The sequence below is a fragment of the Impatiens glandulifera genome, chromosome 4, assembly GCF_907164915.1.
Source record: "Impatiens glandulifera chromosome 4, dImpGla2.1, whole genome shotgun sequence".
NCBI classification, from domain to species: Eukaryota; Viridiplantae; Streptophyta; class Magnoliopsida; order Ericales; family Balsaminaceae; genus Impatiens; species Impatiens glandulifera.
The window spans coordinates 44,406,219-44,428,043 of NC_061865.1; the positions used below are offsets into that span (position 1 = coordinate 44,406,219).

A 21,825-nucleotide genomic window follows, 5' to 3' on the forward strand; every position below is an offset into this window, starting at 1 on the left:
ACCAAGACATTTGTGTGGGAGACTTATTTAATATTTACAATAATTACTTTGTCATTTGATGAGTCAAGCATATGAAAAGTCTATATTTTCTTATAAAGACTTGTAAGAATCCATTGAGATGAATAAGGAAAATATATTTTTCCCTCTTGTTACCAACAAATTGGTATCAGAGCTATTGTGTGTGAGGTGAGCGTGAGAAAACACGTCAGTCTCAAAAGAGAATGTTGCGGTGTGCGTAGGCTGAGAGAGAGATAAAAAGCAATCGAGAGCTTTATGAGGTGTGTGTGTTGAGTGTAAACACTTGAGAGAAATGACAGGTCTAACTAATGGCATACCGCTACCCAAGTTGACAAAAGGTGTCAACTACGACAATTGGAATGTGCAGATGAAGGCCCTTTTTGGGCTCCCAAGATAACTAGGATGTGGTCTAGACTGGGTATGAGGAACTAGAGAACACAAATAGGTATTCAAATGCCTAGTTGAACGCATTGAAGGTCGTTCAAGCTAAAGATAGGGCGGCTCTATATCTACTATACCAATATGTCGACGAATTTGGCTTTGAGAAGATAGCTGACGTAAAATCTTCCAAAGTGGCATGGGATACACTCGAAATAGCCAACAAAGGAGACGAATAGGTGAAGCAAGTTCGGCTTCAAACCCTAAGGGGTGATTTGGAAAACATGAGGATGAAAGAGTCTGAAAGCGTATATGAGTTCATTAATCGGGCTGAGACCGTTGTGAACAAACTAAATCGGAATGGTGAGAGTCTTTCATCAAACCAATTTGTTAAAAAGATTATGAAGTCATTGACAGATAGTTTTGAAAATATCATGTGCACAATAGAGGAATCCAAGGATCTATCAACGCTCACCATTAAAGAGCTTGCTGGGTCCTTGGAAGCACATGAGCAGAGAATGAAAAACAAGAAGGGGGAGTCTCTTGAATAGGCTCTCCAGGCGAAGGTGACAATAATAGAGGAGAAGGTGATCTATGCTCAGAGTACTAGATGCTGAGGAAGAGGAAGAAGCCTAGGTGGTAGAGAAAGAGGAAGGGGAGGATGAGGAAGTGAGAAAGTCGACCAACATAACTGGCATGACCGAACAAACACAAACAATAATATTAAGTGTTATGACTGTAGAAAGAATGGGCATATTGCCAAGGATTTTTAATCGATAAAATGCTACAATTGCGGAAAGTTGGGTCATATTTTTAAAGAGTGTAAATCCAAAAAGAAAATGAGGAACCAAAAACTTCTTTGCTGGGAAAGAAGATGAAGGATTGTTGCTGGTGAAAAAATTCCAAAAACCGAGATCAAACCTAGTTGTTCTGATAACACGTTTTGGTGCTTGGAGACTGGCGCAAGTAACCACATGTGTGAAGACGAGAGCTTATTCAAAATACTCTCAAAGGTGGGGTCCGAATCTATTTCTTTCAGCGATGCTTCAAAAGTAGCATTGGACTGATCCATATGTATTTATGTGGGCTAATAACTCCATAATCATTTAGTGGTAAGATATACTTTCTTTCTTTAATTGATGATTCTTCGAGAAAGACGTGGGTTTATTTTCTAAAGGAGAAGTCATAAGTGTTTGAAACCTTCAAGAAATTTAAAGTGATGGTGGAGAAATAAACATACAAAGTTATCAAAGTAGTCCAATCTGATAGAGGAGGTGAGTTCACTTCTACTGAGTTCAACAAATACTACGAGGAATATGGAATCAAGCGTTTCTTGAATGCTACATATTCTCCGTAGCAAAACGGTGTAGCAGAATGAAAGAACCAAACTATTCTCGATATGGTTCGATCTATGTTGAAAGGAAAGAATATGCCGAAACAGTTTTGGGCGGAGGCAGTGCAGTGCGCAGTCTATGTACAAAATTAATGTCCACAAGCAAATGTAGGAGAGAAGACGCCTCAAGATATTTGGAGTGGTATGAAGCCGAGTGTCTTTCATCTCAAGGTTTTTGGTAGTGTGGCCTATGGGCAAGTACCAAGTCAGCACAAGATAAAGTTAGAAGATCGGAGCAAGAAGTACATATTTATCGGGTATGATGAAAAATCTAAGTCATATAAATTGTTTGATACTTTTAAAAAAAGAAATTGGTGGTGAGTCGAGATGTTCACGTGTAGGAATCAATGACATGGAACTGGAATAACACAATTGAGGAAAAAACAATTTCAGAGGATATTATGCCTCTTATATCAACAATCACCAAACTTTTAGAAGATGAATTCGAGCCTCTACAGCCCATAATGAGAAGTCTACAAGAGATATATGACACTAAAAATGAAGTCCACATTGTATGTCTCCTCGCTGACTCAGAAGATTTGAATTTTTAAAAAGTTGTACAAGACGTGAAATGGAAATCGGCTATAGATGAAGAAATTGGGGCAATTGAATGAAATAAAACATGGGAGCTAACCGACCTTCCTGAAGGAGCTCGACCCATTGGAGTAAAATGAGTGTACAAAAAAAGATGAATGTCGAGGGAGAGGTTTAGCGTTATAAGGCTCGAGTTGTGGTGAAGGGCTATAGACAAAAGGAGATAATCGATTATGATGAATTCTTTGCTCCTGTCACAAGAATGGAGTCAATTTGACTTCTGATCTCGTTAACTGCTCAAAACCAATGACCGATTCTACAGATGGATGTGAAATCAACCTTTCTAAATGGAGTGTTGAAGGAGGAGGTGTACGTCGAGCAACCACTCGGGTATATGAAGAGAGGTAATTATAAGAAGCCCTCTACAGGCTGAAGCAGACTCCATGTGCTTGGAATGAGAGAATTTACGAGTATTTCAAGAAAAATGAGTACCAACAATGTCCTTACGAGCATGCCTTGTACACTTTCTTCTGTTCAGGTTCTAGAGATCCGGTCCGTACTAAATTGGGACAAGGGTATAGCGGTTGAGTTTTTACTTGAAACATTTGGTTAGTATCATCTTTACTTTATAATAAATAATACAATTTTAAGTATTTTTTATTTTTATTTTTGTACATTCTTCTTCTGTCCTGGTCCAAATTTTATCTATTTATTTGATTCCATTGGTGGGTTTATAAATTGGAAAACATCATCTCTTATTCTATGAACTAGTATTTCAAATGTGTAATTTTTCTAGCTTATTTTATTATTGGTTTAAGAATTGACATTTAATATAGATGCCAATTTAATCACTCGCCACTTAGCATGCCTTTTGTTTTGAGTTTGACAATTATTCACCATTACAGAAGTTTTAAAAGGATTTGTAAATATTGTTAAAATTGTTTTATTTTTTAGGAAATTTAATTCTTTTGCCCATGATAGACTAAGGTAAGTTTTCAAACTAAGGTATAAACTTCAATATCAATTTAAGTTTATTAATAAAGTTGAATGAACTAATACAAAAGATATAAGATAACTACCAACATTCAAATCAAAACTGTTTATAATAAAAAATAAGTAAAACCTAATTATAAGAGACAGGAAAACCAAAAAGTTTTATATTGAAAATAGTGCCTTCAATGTAGGAGAAAATGACAAAATAAATACTATGAGATCCTATTTCACTAAGATTTCAATCGTTATAAAACAAAATCCGACAAAATAGAATTATATGTATTATATATTAATTCAGTAGCTCGCCTCACACACACATGACACATAACAAAATAATTTATTACAATATTTAATACATTAATGATAAAAAACATATATTGAACATATATTGATAATTAGAGAGATAATATATATTAATTCTGTAGCTCGCCTCACAGACATTACACAGGACATATTGATACTTTATTTGCACACAAAGGAAAAGAAAACAAAACAAAATACTATAGATATAATTACTCAACATACGAATGAATCATTGTTTCAGCCGGAGATGTCGATGGTCTTGATCTCCTGCTTCTTCTCCGGCTCCTTGGGTACAGTGACCGTGAGGACGCCGTTGTCCATAGTAGCATTGATCTGTTCCACCTTGGCGTTCTCCGGCAGCCTGAAGCGGCGGAGGAACTTGCCGCTGCTCCTCTCAACTCGGTGCCACTTATCGTTCTTCTCCTCCTGCTCTCTGCTCCTCTCGCCGCTGATCTGGAGAACCTTTCCATCTTCCAACTCCACTTTCACCTCCTCCTTCTTCAGCCCAGGCAGATCCGCCTTGAATACGTGCGCCTCCGCCGTCTCCTTCCAGTCGATCCTTGCGTTGGCGAAGGCAGAGGTCTCGCGGGCGGAGGACGGAACATTATCCAGTACTGAACTCGAGAAAGGGAAACCCTCGAAGATGTCGAGACTTGAAAAGGGGTCGAATATGTTGCTTCTTGGACCGCTGAAAATGCTTGGAATTAGCGCCATTAATTAATGGATTGGATGATATATTCGTTTTCTGATTGACGAAGGAAATGGTTTGTAAAAATGCTTAGGAATGATGTTGAAGACTCACGATAGAAAGTGTATATATAGATAATAATAGGAGCTGGAAGAGAAATGTAGATAATTCTAGGGCCTTCTTTAGTATTCTCATTTGTTCTATACATTTCAATCACTTTCTTATTTTTTTTTATAAGTAGATGTTTCTATACATTTCAATCACTTTCTTATTTTTTTTTTACTTTAATGATTGTCATTAAATTTTAATTTTGATTTATAAAATTTCAATCTATGCCATAATTAATTTGAAACTCATATCAATACATTACAAAATAAAAACATACATTCTGTCTTAGACAAATGACTGACCATACATATTAAGCTTCAGGAAGACACATAATTTTGTCAATTTAATATCTATGACAATCTTTATGAATTTATAAATAAATAATTAAATAATATTTTGTTTTAATATATTTTTGGGATGATATAGTTTTAACATTTTTAATTTTTAATTTTTTTAATTTGTTTAACAATATAGTCCATTAATCATTGAAATCAACTTATATATTTTTTTCTTTTCTCAAAGCTCATTTTTTTATATATATTTTGGGTCAATTAAATATAATTTTATTATTAATATTAAATTAACTAAGTAGAATTAATACAGATAATATTACTAATATAAAAAATAATAGCAATAATTATAAAGAGACAAATCTGTATAACAAATTTAATTTTTATAAGAAAATCAAAACTTATATGTTAGTTTAAATATTTATACAAGTTGCCTATAACTACTGTACTTAAAATAGTTGTTCTAAATGTCTGAATACTAACCATTTTTTAGAAATTAAAATGTCAAAATAAAAGAGGTATAGTAAATAAGAGTTAAATAAATAACCAAGAATTGGGGAAATTTGAGGAAATGACCTCAAAGACCAGGTTATTTGACCTGGTGGTAAATTATAAATTTAATTGCGTTCGTGGTCTTTTTATTTATTTAGGACGAAATTACCCTTATAGGGAAACGCTAAGGGACTTAGCGTTTCGCTAAGTGAATTAAGTTTACTATAAATAATTTAATTTTTTCATTTCATTCATTTTCTTTCTCTCTCTTCTCTTGTTCTCTCTTTCACGGCGGCAGCAACGGAGGCAGAGGCGTCAAGGCGACGGTCTAACCTAAATCTATTTGCACGATCTTCATTTCTTTCAAACCCTAAACCTAAATCGATTTACACGATCTTCATTTCTTTCAAACCCTAACCCTAAACCTATTTTGCATGCAGGTCATGTGAAGGATGATTCTAAGGTGTCGAAGAAGATGTTCATTTCAAACTTAATTCGATTTATGTTCATGTTTCCATGATATTCTCAAACTCTTCTGTTCTTATATGGTTCATATTGTTTCATATTTGTTATTTGGTTCGTTCATATCATATTGGTTCATATTTCTGGTTCATATTTATGTCGTTGATAATATTTGCAGATAATCTCGGTTTTGTTTTAGGGAAGTTTCGCTAAGTGCTTAGCGTTTCGCTAAGTGCATTTCGCTAAGTGCTTAGCGTTTCGCTAAGTGCTTATTTATTTTGATTAATAAATAAGTAATGTAATGCTTATTTATTTTTCTAATGATGTTTGAAGGATGAATATAAGACTTTTGAAATATCCTATCCAGGAAAAACAACAATTATAAGACTTTTGAAATATAAAGCCCCTTAAATGTTGACACAGAATAAGCAGCTCAAAAGGGTTCCCAATGATAGGCAGGTGTTATCTATTCAAACAATATGAAGAATCAATACATCAATTGACCATTTCCTTATTTCTGTTTCTTGATTATCTAAATACATAATGATCTCCAATACACACCATAAGAAAATATATCTATGTACTTTAAAAAGGAAGACTTTGTCTAAGATATGCTTAACATATCCTTTGTATTCTGTATAATATTCAAAAGAGATGGGAAAATCTCTAGATAGCTTAACAATGCATAATCATAATCATAATAATAATAAAAAAATAGGGTTCAATATATTCATTGGGAACCCTTTTGAGCTGCTTATTCTGTGTCAACATTTGAGGGGCTTTATATTTCAAAAGTCTTATAATTTTTGGTTTTCTTAGATAGGATGTTGGGATGTGGTTAGAAGAGATAAATCTGGGAAGTTATCGTTAAATATTCAAAGAAATTGGTGCAAATAGGGAATACTTAGAAAGCATGTCAATGTTCACGATAGAACAAATACTTAGGTTTATAAGACGATGTCACGTGAAATGGGGTGACTTTATAACCCTTTGCAAGGAATTGAGGCGAATTAAAGGATGGTCGATTTCTTGTTCTTCCTTTACTCTCTTCCAAAACTATAATCTTATTAGCTTTAGTTTGTTGATAATAAGAAAATGAACTTTTTTTCAATGGCTTGTTTGAAAGGAGAACAAAGGGTACGAAGGCCATGGTGGGCACCTCCTTGTTTGGCGGTTGTTTTCGTCAAGTCTGCGAAGAGTAATCGGCAAGCCAGAGTTGTGTCGTTGAAGCTTGAACCTTAATAGATTTTTCTCTTTTCTATGTATGTAATAATATGTATGTATGTGTGTAATTCTCACTTGTTTCATGGCTTTAATCATCTAAAATTCATCTTTTGGTTCTTCAATGGAGAACTTATGTGAATTTCTTTACTATTTTTTATAGCTTTTTTGGTTTTATATTTGATTTTATTAGTGTTTTCCTGTTTTAAATGCATGCATACAACTTTGTAATGAAAGGAGTGCATTATGATCAGGATATATATATGATATATCTAACCAATAATAGTCTACTTTCTTTATATGAATCTTTATTGGACTCTTTCTCATGAATTATTATTTTCATCTTGATTATGATAAATGGGTAAATTTTTAAAAAAAAATTATGTTTGTCAAAAATTAAAGTATAAATTAAATTACACTTTAAAGTAATTTTTGCACCAAATTATTTAAAATATATTTTAAATTAGCACAATATTCCTCCTTCAAACATCATTAGCAAAATAAATAAGAATTACATTACTTATTTATTAATCAAAATAAATAAGCACTTAGCGAAATGCACTTAGCGAAATGCACTTAACGAAACGCTAAACACTTTGCGAAACGTTAAGCACTTAGCAAAACTTCCCTGAAACAGAACCGAGATTTTCTGCAAATATCATCAACGACGTAAATATGAACCAAAAATATGAACCAATATAATATGAACGAACCAAATAACAAATATGAAACAATATGAACCAAATAAGAACAGAAGGGTTTGAGAATATCATAGAAACATGAACATAAATCGAATTAGGTTTGAAATGAACATCTTCTTCGCCTTAGAATCATCCTTCACCTGACCTGCATGCAAAATAGGTTTAGGGTTAGGGTTTGAAAGAAATGAAGATTGTGTAAATCGATTTAGGTTTAGGGTTTGAAAGAAATGAAGATCGTGCAAATCGATTTAGGTTAGACCGCCGCCCCGCCGCCTCTGCTCCGTCGCCGCCACCGTGAAAGAGAGAACAAGAGAAGAGAGAGAAATAAAATGAAACAAATGATAAAATTAGAATATTTATACTAAACTTAATTCACTTAGCGAGACGCTAACCCTTAGCGTTTCTCTAGAAGGGTAATTTCGTAAAAAAAAAAAACCATAAACGCAATTAAATTTATAATTTACCACTAGGTCAAATAACCTGGTCTTTGAGGTCATTTCCTCAAATTTAACACAACTAATTCAATTTGTCACTTTCAATGTTCATTTCTTTGTGTTATTAATTTTTTAAATAAATAATTAATAATATAACCTTAAAATATTGATTGTTATGTCAAAGGAAGAGTTGGATTAATGAATTGGTAATGCATTGCCTTGCATAAAAAAAAAAATGTGTTACGTGAGTGAGGGGACTTTTTTTAAAGAAAACTATGATGTTATTTTATTGAGGATTAGATAACTAACTAATTATTTTTTATTTTTATTAATTTGGTACTTTTTTCATATTTTTTTTCCTTATTGTTGAAAAATGTTTTTATTTCCATTATCCCATAAACAAACACATTTTTTATATATATTTTCAAAAAAATAAATAAAATTGAAAATTTTAAGTCATACTTTCTAACTAATATATTAAAACTATCTATTTATTTATTAATAGAGTAATGATACGAGAGCAAATAATGTGGAAAGATAACTAACTTAATGATTAAATATAAATTAAAAGGTTTATTTATCTCTTCTCTCAATTAATAATTTATAATTTTTTTTTTATCTCTCATTTAATAATTTATCTCTCTGGTTAATTTGTAAATATATGTTTACATATTTTGTTACTTTAACATATTTATTTATATAATTATTAGAGTAATAATAGAGATACTAATAAATCAAATAATATATATATATATATGACAATATATATATTAAAATATTATATTATATTTAATAAATATATATTTAAGAGAATATAAAATTCTTAATTATTTTTTAATTAGTTATATTTACGGTCAATAATTTATTTATTTATTTATTTTAAAATTAGTAATGATAGAAAAAATAAATAAATCAATTTAATAATATATTTATTCAAACTCTTGTGTTCTCTTTAAAAGGTTTTCTTCCTTCCATATTTCATTTATTATGAAATGTATTATAAACTCAATTAATTATAGTACTAACTAATAATGTTATAAATTATCTCTTATACTATCATATTATATATTATTTTAACTTTTATTTTTAAATTTTTTTTTTTATCTAAAATGTTAATAATTCATAGTTTGAGTTATATTTATCTTGAATATTAGTATTTTATGATTTGAGTTGTATTATTTTAATGATTAAAAATTTATCTCATAGCTGTCTAATTTTAAATAAAATGAATAATAACAAAAATATTTAATAATACATTTAAAATTATAAAATATATAAAAAATATATATTGATAATTTTGAAATATTATTTATAATAATTTAATAATAAAATATTAAAGAGAGATAAAATATTAAATAATATTTTTAAATATTAAACAATTGAAAAGTGAGAAAATATTAAATGTTTTTATGATAACATGTAATGTTTATAATTAAAGAAATACAAAATGTCAGGTGTCCTACTTTTTAAGGTAAAATGTGCACATCATTTACTGTTTCATTTTTTTATAAAATTTTGTTTTTCATATCCTTACTCTTATTAATAATATCTTTTATTTTATTTATTTATTTGTTAGATATGTAACAAAAATGTCAAAAATTATGCAATCTTAGTAAATAAAGGCTTAGAAAAACATATCTTAAAGTACACAAATAAAATAGAAAGAAATAATGTCAACATGTGAGCAAAACACATATTAGCCCTTAGATTTTACTTCATGTTTAATTTAACCCATATACTTTGGTGAGATCAAATTAGTCCTCAAATATATGAAATTAGATAGGTTGCAATCTCTTCAATTGGGAGAAGAGAGTAAAATTATAGTGTATTTGTAAAAAGAAATGCCTCATTTTTTAAAATATGCATACTATTTTGTTCTGGTTAAGTTCACTCTAAATTTCAAAATATGATCAAATTAATCATCAAAATAAAAAGGATGAACATATTTTGTGAATAAATAAAAAAAATCAAATTTTATAATTTTATAATTTTATCCATAATCTCCCTACATGTGGTCAAAATATTTTCAAAGAAATTAAATGGAGTCAAATCTTCCTATTTTGGCAACTAAAATGGTAAAGTTCAACCAAACCAACAAGATGCAATTCATGAAATAGTAATAATTTAAGTCTATATATTACAATCACACAATTTCAAATTAAATTCCTATATATTGTTTAAATCCTAAAAAAATACATTTATAATAGTTTTGAAATTTAAAATATACATGAAATATTTTTAACTTTATACATTTTCCTAAAATATTGAACTTAGAAAGACTATAAAATCAACAACAATTATTGGGTTTTGACACATTGAATTTGTTTCAATAAGATTTGTTTTTGTAATTCTTGGCTAGTAGAATTGATTGATAATGGTGAACACCTTTTTCTATCAACTTATTGAATCCAATTAACTTTTATTTTATTTTATTTTATTTAGAAAAACATATTAACATGTTTTTATTTTGGTTTTCTTTCATGCAGAGTCATCTCGATTTATTCTTTCTGTTTTGCATTTTTTATCTAGATATTTGTCTTGCTATTACATTTGATGTGAGACAATATGGTGCGGTTGGAAATGGATATACCGATGATTCTAAGGTAAAATATTTCACTTATTTCAAACATGTAGTATTGTTAAGGTAACGAGTTATCGTACGCTAGACTAAACATTTTGTATTTATTTGTAAAGGCATTTTTACAAGCATGGAAAGCAACTTGTGCATGTACAAGTGACACTGCTGTTATGGTGGTGCCGACTGAAAAGACTTTCTTTATTAGATCTTTGCTTTTTAGTGGCCCTTGCATATCTCAATCACCTCAAATTCAGATCGACGGAACTCTAATAACGCCAAACGATATAAATAAATGGGAGGGATGTGCATCGAACACATGGATAATGTTCTCGCAAATTAATGGTCTTAATGTTTTTGGAAAAGGAAAACTTAATGGAAATGGTCTACCGTGGTGGCAAGGCAGTAATCTCAGATACCTCCACAATAACAATTTTGAACATTCATTTCAATACAAAGTAAGATAAACTCTTAGTACATTTTTATTCTTTAAAACAAAATTTAAATAAAAAAGTGTTTAACTCTTCATTTCTATAATTTTTTTTTTTTTTGCAGAATCCAAGAATGGGAAGTTGTTCTCGACCAACGGTGAGATGGAGTTTTACTTTGAATGATTTTATCACAACATATAATTTATATTAAAATAATTTTTTTTATTTTTTTTTCTTATGATTTGTTACAACGTATAGGCAATGAGGTTTAGTCAGTGCAACAATCTTGAAGTTAAAGGATTGACTCATATTAACCCTCCGAGAAATCATATAAGCATAAATGATTGCAACAACGTCAAAATATCTGAAATAAAAATAATCGCTCCAGAGCATAGTCCTAACACTGATGGAATCGACATATCTTCTTCAACTAACATCCATATCATGAACTCCATCATCGGAACCGGTAACACCTTCATTCAAATTAGCTAATCGTAGTTATATATTTTTGCTCATTTATTAATGGGTAAGTCTTCAAATTTTGTCTAGATAGGAGATGATTGTGTTGCCATTAATAATAAGTGTTCAAATATTATCATAGAAGGAGTTCAATGTGGACCAGGCCATGGTTTAAGGTAATTAAATCTTTAATATTTGATATGTATTTTAGTAAAAATGTCTATTTAATATAATAATATTGCTATATATTAGTGTTGGAAGTCTTGGAAAGGGTGGAGATTATGCCCAAGTGGAAGGAATACTTGTAAAGAACTGCACTTTGACTAGGACAACCAATGGAGCTAGGATAAAAACATGGCTGGTAATATATAAATATTAATAATATTAAAGGGTAATTGATTTATTTATTTTTTTAACTATTAATTATTATTTGTTTTAATGTAATTTAGGGAGGGAATGGATATATATATGCTAGAAATATAACATTTGAGAATATTTTGCTTCACAATACAAAGAATTTTATCATTATTGATTAACATTATTGCAATACCACCCATTGTGTTGAACAGGTTAATTGTTAAATACTTTATTTCCTTAATCCAATTTTTGTTTTTTTTTCTCTCTAATTTTTTGTTTTATTTTTACAGATGAAAGCGGTTAAAGTGAGCAATGTGAATTATATCAACATACAAGGAACATCGGTCACAAAACATGCCATATTATTAGATTGCAGCACTCATGTCCCTTGCACCAACATTGTTTTTTAAAATGTGAATATCAAATCAATTTCGGGTGAAAAAACATACTCCATCATGAATAATGCCATCTTCGATCCTTTTCCACATCCCCGAAGGTCCATTTACTTTAGGTCAAGTGTCTTCAAACTTGGAAAGAATGAATAGTTTCTCAAATCTCAAATCCAACAGGGACTATATTGGTATAGGATGTTAATTATTGCCAAATATTTTTATTGAGTAGTAGTTAGCAGTAAAAAGAATTGAATTGTTCATGTTTTAGTGACTTTTTTGCACCAACATGTAACATTCATAATATTTATAAGTAATATATTGAATTTACTTATCTATTTATTTACTCTTTTGGCATTTATTGTTATGTAACATATGTGAATGCTAAAATATTGAGATTTATGTCAATTATGGTAATGATATGCATGTATTTTTTTTAGTTTTAACTACAAAAGGGACATAAAGAGAAAAAAAAATGCATATTATTAGTACTTTACTGATTTACCTATGAAAACATTTAAAGTGAGCAATGTGAAGTATATCAACATGAAGGGATCGTCGACGACTAAGCATAACATATTTTTGGACTGTAGTGTCCATGTCCCTTGTAGTAACATTGTCTTTCAAAACGTGAATATAAGATTGAGTTCAGGTGAAGTAGTAACATTGTCTTTCAAAACGTGAATATAAGATTGAGTTCAGGTGAAAAAACTTATTCCAACTTAAAAATGTAAATGGATTGTGTGCCTCCACTTTCCCAAAGGTCTTTCTTTAATGTATGGGCTATATATATTCATTAAACCCATTTTAAATTGTTTGGTTTATTTATAATATTTATTTGTAATAAAAATAAATTCAAACTATAATTATAAATAGGGTGTAATATTTGGGTGTCAACAATAATAGAAATAAATTATTTATCAAAATATTCTTTGGTAATACGATATTGATTACAAACATATTGATACTTTATTTGCACACAAAAGAAAAGAAAAGAAAACAAAATACTATAGATATAATTACTCAACATATGAATCAATAATTGTTTCAGCCAGAGATGTCGATGGTCTTGATCTCCTGCTTCTTCTCCAGCTCCTTGGGTACAGTGACCGTGAGGACGCCGTTGTCCATAGTAGCATTGATCTGTTCCACCTTGGCGTTCTCCGGCAGCCTGAAGCGGCGGAGGAACTTGCCGCTGCTCCTCTCAACTCGGTGCCACTTCTCGTTCTTCTCCTCCTGCTCTCTGCTCCTCTCGCCGCTGATCTGGAGAACCTTTCCATCTTCCAACTCCACTTTCACCTCCTCCTTCTTCAGCCCGGGCAGATCCGCCTTGAATACGTGCGCCTCCGCCGTCTCCTTCCAGTCGATCCTTGCACTGGCGAACGCTGAGGTCTCGCGGGCGGAGGACGGAACATTATCCAGTACTGAACTCGAGAAAGGGAAGCCATCGAAGATGTCGAGACTTGAAAAGGGGTCGAAGATGTTGCTCCTAGGACCGCTGAAAATGCTTGGAATTAGCGCCATTAATTAATTAATAAATTGGATGATAAATTCGTTTTCTGAATGATTATAGAAAGTGTTTTTAGTCTTATAGAAATGCTTAGGAAAGGAATGATGTTGAAGATTGAAGACTGATGATAGAAAGTGTATATATAAATAATAATAATAATAGGAGCTGAAAGTGAAATGTAGAAAGTTCTAGGGCCTTCTTTAGTATTCTCATTTGTTCTAGTTGGCTTATAATACTCTACACGTGTCACCTTTTCTTATACAATTTTTTTTACTTTAATGATTATCAACAAATTTTAATTTTGATTTATAAAATTTCAATCTATGCCATATTAATTAGTTTGCAACTCATATCAATACACTACAAAATAAAAACATACATTCTGTCTTAGACACATAATTCACCATACATATTAAGCGTCAGAAGACAAATATATATATATATATATATATATATATATATATATATATATATATATTTTTTTTTTTCAATTTAGTATCTATGACAATCTTTATGAATTTATAAATAATTAATAATTAAATAACATTTTGTTTTAATATTTTTTTGGGATGATATAGTTTTAACATTTTTAATTTTTTTTAATTTGTTTAACAATATAGTCCATTAATCATTGAAACAACTTATATTTTTTCTCAAAGCTCATTTTTTTATATATATTTTGGGTCAATTAAATATAATTTTATTATTAATATTAAATTAATTAAATAGAATTAATACCAGATAATATTACTAATATAAAAAATAATAACAATAATTATAAAGAGACAAATCTTTATAATATATTTAATTTTTACAAGAAAATCAAAACATATATCTTAGTTTAAATATTTATACAAGTTGCCTATAACCACTGTACTTGAAACTAGTTGTTCTAAATGTCTAAATATAAAATGTTAGGTGTCATATTTTTTAGGTAAAATGTGCCCATCATTCACTGCCTCATTTTCTACAAAATTTTGTTTTTCCTATCATTACTCTTATTAATAATGTCTTTTATTCTATTTTTTTTTTGGTTATATATGTAACAAAAATGTCAAAAATTATGCAATATTTGTAAATAAAGGCTTAGAAAAACATATCTTAAGTACAAACATAAAATATAAAGAAATAGTGTCAAACTAAACATGTGAGCAAAACACATATTAGCCCTTAGATTTTACTTCATGTTTAATTTAACCCATATACTTTGGTGAGATCAAATTAGTCCTCAAATATATGAAATTAGATAGGTTGCAATCTCTTCAATTGGGAGGAGAGTAAAATTATAGTGTATTTGTAAAAAGAAATACCTCTCATTTTTTAAAATATGCATACTATTTTATTCTAGTTAAGGTCACTCTAAATTCCAAAATATGATCAAATTAATCATTAAAATAAAAAGGATGAACATGTTTTGTGAATAAATTTAAAAAAAAAAATCAAATATTAAAATTCTACAATTTTATCCATAATCTCCCTACATGTGGTCAAAATATTTTCAAAGAAATTAAATGGAGTCAAATCTTCCTATTTTGGCAACTAAAATGGTCAAGTTCAACCAAACCAATAGTATGCAATTCATGAAATAGTAATAATTTAAGTCTACATATTACAATCACACAATTTCAAATTAAATTCCTATATATTGTTTAAATCATAAAAAATACACATGTAATAGTTTTGAAATTTAAAAATATACATGAAATATTTTTAACTTTATACATTTTCCTAAAATATTGAACTTAGAAAGACTATAAAATCAACAACAATTATTGGGTTTTGACACATTGAATTTGTTTCAATAAGATTTGTTTTTGTAATTCTTGGCTAGTAGAATTGATTGATAATGGTGAGCACCTTTTTCTATCAACTTATTGAATCTAATTAGTTTTAATTTTATTTTATTTAGAAAAACATATTAACATGTTTTTATTTTGTTTTTTTTTTCATGCAGAATCATCTCGGTTTATTCTTTCTATTTTGCATTTTTTATCTAGATATTTGTCTTGCTATTACATTTGATGTGAGACAATATGGTGCGGTTGGAAATGGATATACCGATGATTCTAAGGTAAATTATTTCACTTATTTGAAACATGTAGTATTGTTAAGGTGACGAGTTATCGTACGCTAGACTAAACATTTTGTATATATTTGTAAAGGCATTTTTACAAGCATGGAAAGCAACTTGTGCATGTACAAGTGACACTGCTATTATGGTGGTGCCGGATAAAAAGACTTTCTTTATTAGATCTTTGCTTTTTAGTGGTCCTTGCATATCTCAATCACCTCAAATTCAGATCGACGGAACTCTAATAGCGCCAGACGATATAAATAAATGGGCGGAATGTGCATCGAACACATGGATAATGTTCTCGCAAATTAATGGTCTTAATGTTTATGGAAAAGGAAAACTTAATGGAAATGGTCTACCGTGGTGGCAAGGAAGTAATCTCAGATACCTCCAGAATAACAATTTTGAACATTCATTTCAATACAATGTAAGATAAACTCTTAGACCATTTTTTTTTCTTTAAAACAACATTTAAATAAAAAAAAAGTGTTTAACTCTTCATTTCTATAACTATTTTTTTTGCAGCATCCAAGAATGGGAAGTTGTTCTCGACCAACGGTGAGAGGAGTTTAACTTTGAATGATTCTATCACAACATATAATTTATATTAAAATAATTTTTTTATTTGTTTTTCTTATGATTTGTTACCTCGTATAGGCAATGAGGTTTAGTCAGTGCAATAATCTTGAAGTTAAAGGATTGACTCATATTAACCCTCCGAGAAATCATATAAGCATAAATGATTGCAACAACGTCAAAATATCTGAAATAAAAATAATCGCTCCAGAGCATAGTCCTAACACTGATGGAATCGACATATCTTCTTCAACTAACATCCATATCATGAACTCCATCATCAGAACCGGTAACACCTTAATTCAAATTAGCTAACTGTAGTTATATATTTTTGCTCATTTATTAATGGGTAAGTCTTCAAATTTTGTCTATGATAGGAGATGATTGTATTGCCATTAATAATAAGTGTTCAAATATTATCATAGAAGGAGTTCAATGTGGACCAGGCCATGGTATAAGGTAATTAAAACTTTAATATTTGATATGTCTTTTAGTAAAAATGTCTATTTAAAATAATAATATTGCTATATATTAGTGTTGGAAGTCTTGGAAAGGGTGGAGATTATGCCCAAGTGGAAGGAATACTTGTAAAGAACTGCACTTTGACTAGGACAACCAATGGAGCTAGGATAAAAACATGGCCGGTAATATATAAATATTAATAATATTGAAGGGTAATTGATTTATTTATTTTTTTAACTATTAATTATTATTTGTTTTAATGTAATTTAGGGAGGGAATGGATATGCTAGAAATATAACATTTGAGAATATTTTGCTCCACAATACAAAGAATCCTATCATTATTGATCAACATTATTGCAATACTACCCATTGTGCTGAACAGGTTAATTGTTAAACACTTTATTTCCTTAATCCAATTTCTGTTCTTTTTTTTTTCTCTCTAATTTTTTGTTTTACTTTACAGATGAAAGCGGTTAAAGTGAGCAATGTGAATTATATCAACATACAAGGAACATCGGTCACAAAACATGCCATATTATTAGATTGCAGCACACATGTCCCTTGCACCGACATTGTTTTTAAAAATGTGAATATCAAATCAATTTCCGGTGAAAAAACTTACTCCACTATGAATAATGCCATCTTCGATCCTTCTCCACATCCCCGAAGGTCCATTTACTTTAGGTCAAGTGTCTTCAAACTTGGAAAGAATGAATAGTTTCTCAAATTTCAAACCCAAAATCCAATTACATGGACTATATTGGTATAGGATGTTAATTACTGCCAAATATTATTTATTGAGTAGTAGTTAGCAGTAAAAAGAATTGAATTGTTCACGTTTTAGTGACTTTTTTGCACCAGCATGTAACATTCATAATATTTATAAGTAATATATTGAATTTACTTATCTATTTATTTACTCTTTTTGGCATTTATTGTTATGTAACATATGTGAATGCTAAAATATTGAGATTTATGTCAATTATGGTAATGATATGCATGTATTTGTTCTAATTTTAACTACAAAAGGGACATAAGAGAAAAAAATATATATTATTAGTACTTTACTGATTTACCTATGAAAACAGTTAAAGTGAACAATGTGAAGTATATCAACATGAAGGGATCGTTGACGACTAAGCATACCATATTTTTGGACTGTAGTGTCCATGTCCCTTGTAGTAGCATTGTCTTTCAAAACGTGAATATATGATTGAGTTCAGGTGAAAAAACTTATTCCACCTTAAAAAATGTAAATGGATTGTGTACCTCCACTTTCCCAAAGGTCTTTCTTTAATGTATGGGCTATTTATCAAATTTTACATGGATTATGTTGACTACTAAGTCTTTTTTATTAAAGTTAGGAGTAAAAAAAAGGGTTGAATTATACATGTTTAGACTTTATGATGGTATGCCACCAACATGAAACAATATTTATAATTTTCTGTAATATTTTGAAATTATCTCATTATTTATGTCTTTTGGAATTTAATATTTGTTTCTACTTTAAATGATGTGCAACAAAAATGCTAAAATGCTGGTTTTTAAAATCAATAATGTTGTTGAAATTCATTTATTGATCAATTTCAAACTATATTCTAAATACAAACTTAAATAAAGAGGGAATAATGTGGAAACATAGCATAAAACTCTAAACTATATTAGACTCTTTATCAATGTTTAATTTAAGTAATTTTTTTTTTCATATCAAAATCATTCTTCCTAAATTTTAAAAATATAAATAAAATTTTCATCTTGTCAAAATGAATGCCAGTTTAATTGAAAAAAAGTTTATCAATTCCAATTCATGATTGAAAAGAAAAAATATTTCGGCATATTTTAACATTAAAGGAAAAAAACATTTTAACATATTTTTGTAAACAATCAAAGTTAAATTTGCAAATTACAATTTTATCCAAATATAACATTTTTTAAATCTCCATCTAATAAAAACTTGTTTTAAACACACAACGATAAAACATAACATGAAAAAGAGTTCATACAAATTAAATACATTTGTAAATTGGGTAAATAATGTAGGATATATCGATCCACCGCCGTACATAAACTGTGACATAAGACGCATCATATCGGCTCTCTCCATCCTCATCCTCTCTTCCATTTGAGCCTTTTCCATCCTCATCCTCTCTTTCATTTGAACCTTCTCAATCCTCATTTCATACTTTAACCTATTTTCCAACTCGTCCCTCGCGTTCTTCTCTTTGTCCTTCTAAGCCTTCATCGTCTCTTCTATATCATCGAGTCTTATTTACATTGTTACAGTCTCTTGACGTAGTTGTTTTTTGGACGGTGCAGGACCTTGAACTTGGGAAGCTAAAACTGATCCCACCCTATAATCTTTCTCTTGTCTTGAGAGACAAAAACTTCTTCAACTAAATCGACATCAGAAATAGCAGAACGTTCAACTCGCAAATATCTTAATTCATCCTACAATAAAATATTATAATACAATTAATAGATAAAATATAAAGTAAACATATTTTATATACTTGTCTATATAAACATAAGAAACGGTCCTTGGCTTACAAAAATATCAAGATAGGGTCCTTTACTACGAAAATACAATCTTTTAATAATAGGCCCAATAAAGGGCTCGGTCTTCTGACTTTGTCCCTCCTTTCACACACATCTCTGCACCTTGCCCCACTCCAAGCCTCCCTTTAATTGTCATACAAAGACTATAGCTGTGTACCTACACCACACAAGCACAGTGAGTCTAAGGACCCAGCAAGTTATAAAAAGATTTATAGATAACACTTTTAAAAGCATATTTGAATACATATGCTGGTTTATAAAGTATATCATCATTTGTAAAAGTATAGTAAGATCTTGAACACATATTGGCCCTGTACTATTCATAGTTGATCCTGAAAGTTAGGAATCCTGTTTGAGCACATATTTGGAAAGACACTCTTTAGAGTCTATCCTTAAAGCCCACAACCTGGTTAGACAATTGTCTGTGTGGGTAGGATCTTCCAGAGCTCATCTCAGAAGTCCAGTCCCAATAGAAACTTCAGTACATATTTTGGAATCAGACTACCAGAGCTCATCCTGTGTAGCCCTCCTCCCATACCGTCAATTCTCATACATCATTGTTCACAATGATTCCATAAAACATTTCATACTTTGAAAATCAGATCCTTCTTTTGAAAACATATCCTTGTTAAAAAAAGCGATGGTACTTTGGAAAACAGATTATCTTTTAGAAAAGAGCTGGTACTTTGGAAAACAGATTGTCCTTTGAAACAGATCATACTTGGTTCATCAATAAAGATATGGATATGTAATGAAATAATGCTATAAAAACAGTATGCATAATTTATATAATATACATGAATTATATAATCATGTGTGAGTTTCTAAAGAGTGATATAGAAAGGTTTTCTTGCCTTATACTTTGAAACTACTAAGGTTTGATCTTGCTATGAAGGTTGGCTGTTCTTCAAGGCTTATATTGGATGTCTTCTGATTTTTAGTGAAGAGGGAAAATGGATTTATATTAATTAGTCAATCCATGGTGAAATATATAAATATAAAGAGTCAAGGTCGGTTGAGGAAAATGGTTGGTCATTGACTTGACAAGTATGAGCAAAATAATATTTATAATGAAGAGGGCTTGTCACCTACAGGTCATAAGCATGAGTTTAATAAAAAGGCTAGGCACCTGCTTGTCATAGACACGGGTTTAATAAAAAGGCTGGTCACCTGCTTATCATAGCATGTGTTTGATAAAAAAGGTTGGTCACCTGCTTGTCATAGACATGGGTTTGATAAAAAGGTTGGTCACCTGCTTGTCATAGCATGTGATTAATAAAAGGTGATGAAGAGGGCTAGTCACCTGCTTGTCATAACATGGGAAGGATGAAGCATGAGGTGGATAAGTATGAGGTGGATAAGCATGAAGTGGATAAGCATGAGGTGGCTAAGCATGAGGTGACTAAGCATGAGGTGGCTAAGCATGAGATTGATAAGCATGAGGTGGATAAGCATGAGGTGGCTAAACATGAGTTAGAAAAATATAATCAGTCGGACCCCCTCGGTCGGACATAGATTTCTCTCGGTCCTAAATCTTAGATTTGCCTTGGTCCTAATTTCCAATCACATGGGTGCTTGGTCTTGGCCAGGATCGAAGGCATCTAGTCAAATATGAATTTTAGAGTGTGACAACTCAACCTCACTAAAAAGGATTTTCGACCTCGAAATTGAAATTACCAAAAACTCTGGGTTTATTTCATAGATCCTTAAACGCATTTTCCTACATGAGCCTTCTTACAAAGATTACAAGTGCGGATGGATAAGATAGAAAGGTTTGTTAGTTTGGTGGGTTGTATCCTACTTTGTTGTTGTTGATGGTTTTGTGGATTTCTATTTGGCCAATTATTTCTTGACTGCTGTGGGAGAGGATTCTAGTAATGGGTCGGCTGGAAGGGCTACTTCGTCTCTAACTCTTGAGATTCTCTTCCTGGATAACTTCTCCTATTGGCCTGCTCCTCCCTATAATGTCCTGGTTGTCCTTCTCGGCCATCAAAGCCCTATCAATGGTCTCACGCAAAGATGAAGCGTTGCTTAATCGACATCGCGTCAGATTGTTGCGTTCAGCCCCTCCAAGAAATGGTTCATCTCCAAGGTAGCGTTTCCAACTATCATGGGTGCAAAATACTTGCCTCGCTCGAACTTCTTCACATAATCGGCAACACTAGCATCCCCTTGGCGGATTTCCAGGAACTCCCTAGCCAGCTTATTCCTGGTGCTTAAGGTGAAATATTTTCCATAGAAAACAGTTTTGAACTCTTCCCAAGTTGCTGCATTAAGGTCGAGAGTGGCCTTGGCGCCTTGCCACCAGATCCTAACATCGTTTTTAAACATAAAGGAAGCGCACCTAACTTGGTCTGATTTGATGCACTGTATGAACGTAAAGATAGTCTCCATAGATTGCATCCATTCTTCAGCCTCA

General features: G+C 30.7%; 3 protein-coding genes and 2 pseudogenes across 3 annotated transcripts; 3 read left to right on the top strand and 2 right to left on the bottom strand.

Annotated features, from left to right (window-relative positions):
* Nucleotides 1-3,704: 3,704 nt before the first annotated feature.
* On the bottom strand, nucleotides 3,705-4,351 carry LOC124934042 (18.1 kDa class I heat shock protein-like). Its single transcript, XM_047474504.1, has one exon. It carries the CDS (start codon nucleotides 4,331-4,333, stop codon nucleotides 3,857-3,859), a length of 477 nt encoding a protein of 158 aa, XP_047330460.1. The 5' UTR covers nucleotides 4,334-4,351; the 3' UTR covers nucleotides 3,705-3,856.
* A 1,719-nt stretch (nucleotides 4,352-6,070) lies between these two features.
* LOC124935200 lies at nucleotides 6,071-6,901 on the top strand (annotated as a pseudogene).
* A 336-nt stretch (nucleotides 6,902-7,237) lies between these two features.
* LOC124935201 lies at nucleotides 7,238-12,382 on the top strand (annotated as a pseudogene).
* Nucleotides 12,383-13,258: 876 nt separating this feature from the next.
* Nucleotides 13,259-13,783, bottom strand: LOC124935220 (18.1 kDa class I heat shock protein-like). Its single transcript, XM_047475667.1, has one exon. The coding sequence runs from the start codon at nucleotides 13,748-13,750 to the stop codon at nucleotides 13,274-13,276; it is 477 nt and encodes a 158-aa protein (XP_047331623.1). The 5' UTR covers nucleotides 13,751-13,783; the 3' UTR covers nucleotides 13,259-13,273.
* Nucleotides 13,784-15,280: 1,497 nt separating this feature from the next.
* LOC124935202 (probable polygalacturonase At3g15720) lies at nucleotides 15,281-17,568 on the top strand. The gene is made up of 9 exons (XM_047475651.1): nucleotides 15,281-15,305; nucleotides 15,734-15,807; nucleotides 15,899-16,237; nucleotides 16,336-16,368; nucleotides 16,468-16,675; nucleotides 16,764-16,845; nucleotides 16,922-17,030; nucleotides 17,119-17,232; nucleotides 17,314-17,568. Exons 1-9 carry the CDS (start codon nucleotides 15,281-15,283, stop codon nucleotides 17,566-17,568), a joined length of 1,239 nt encoding a protein of 412 aa, XP_047331607.1.
* The last annotated feature ends 4,257 nt before the right edge of the window (nucleotides 17,569-21,825 follow it).

What these genes read in the sequence shown, in the direction of transcription:
- LOC124934042 (XM_047474504.1), bottom strand. Translation starts at nt 4,333, where the DNA reads ATGGCGCTAATTCCAAGCATTTTCAGCGGTCCAAGAAGCAACATATTC.
- LOC124935220 (XM_047475667.1), bottom strand. Translation starts at nt 13,750, where the DNA reads ATGGCGCTAATTCCAAGCATTTTCAGCGGTCCTAGGAGCAACATCTTC.
- LOC124935202 (XM_047475651.1), top strand. Translation starts at nt 15,281, where the DNA reads ATGGTCAAGTTCAACCAAACCAATA. An exon ending in GAACTCCATCATCAGAACCG is followed by an intron (nt 16,676 to 16,763) that starts GTAACACCTTAA and finishes TGTCTATGATAG; the next exon opens with GAGATGATTGTATTGCCATT. An exon ending in CTACCCATTGTGCTGAACAG is followed by an intron (nt 17,233 to 17,313) that starts GTTAATTGTTAA and finishes TTTACTTTACAG; the next exon opens with ATGAAAGCGGTTAAAGTGAG.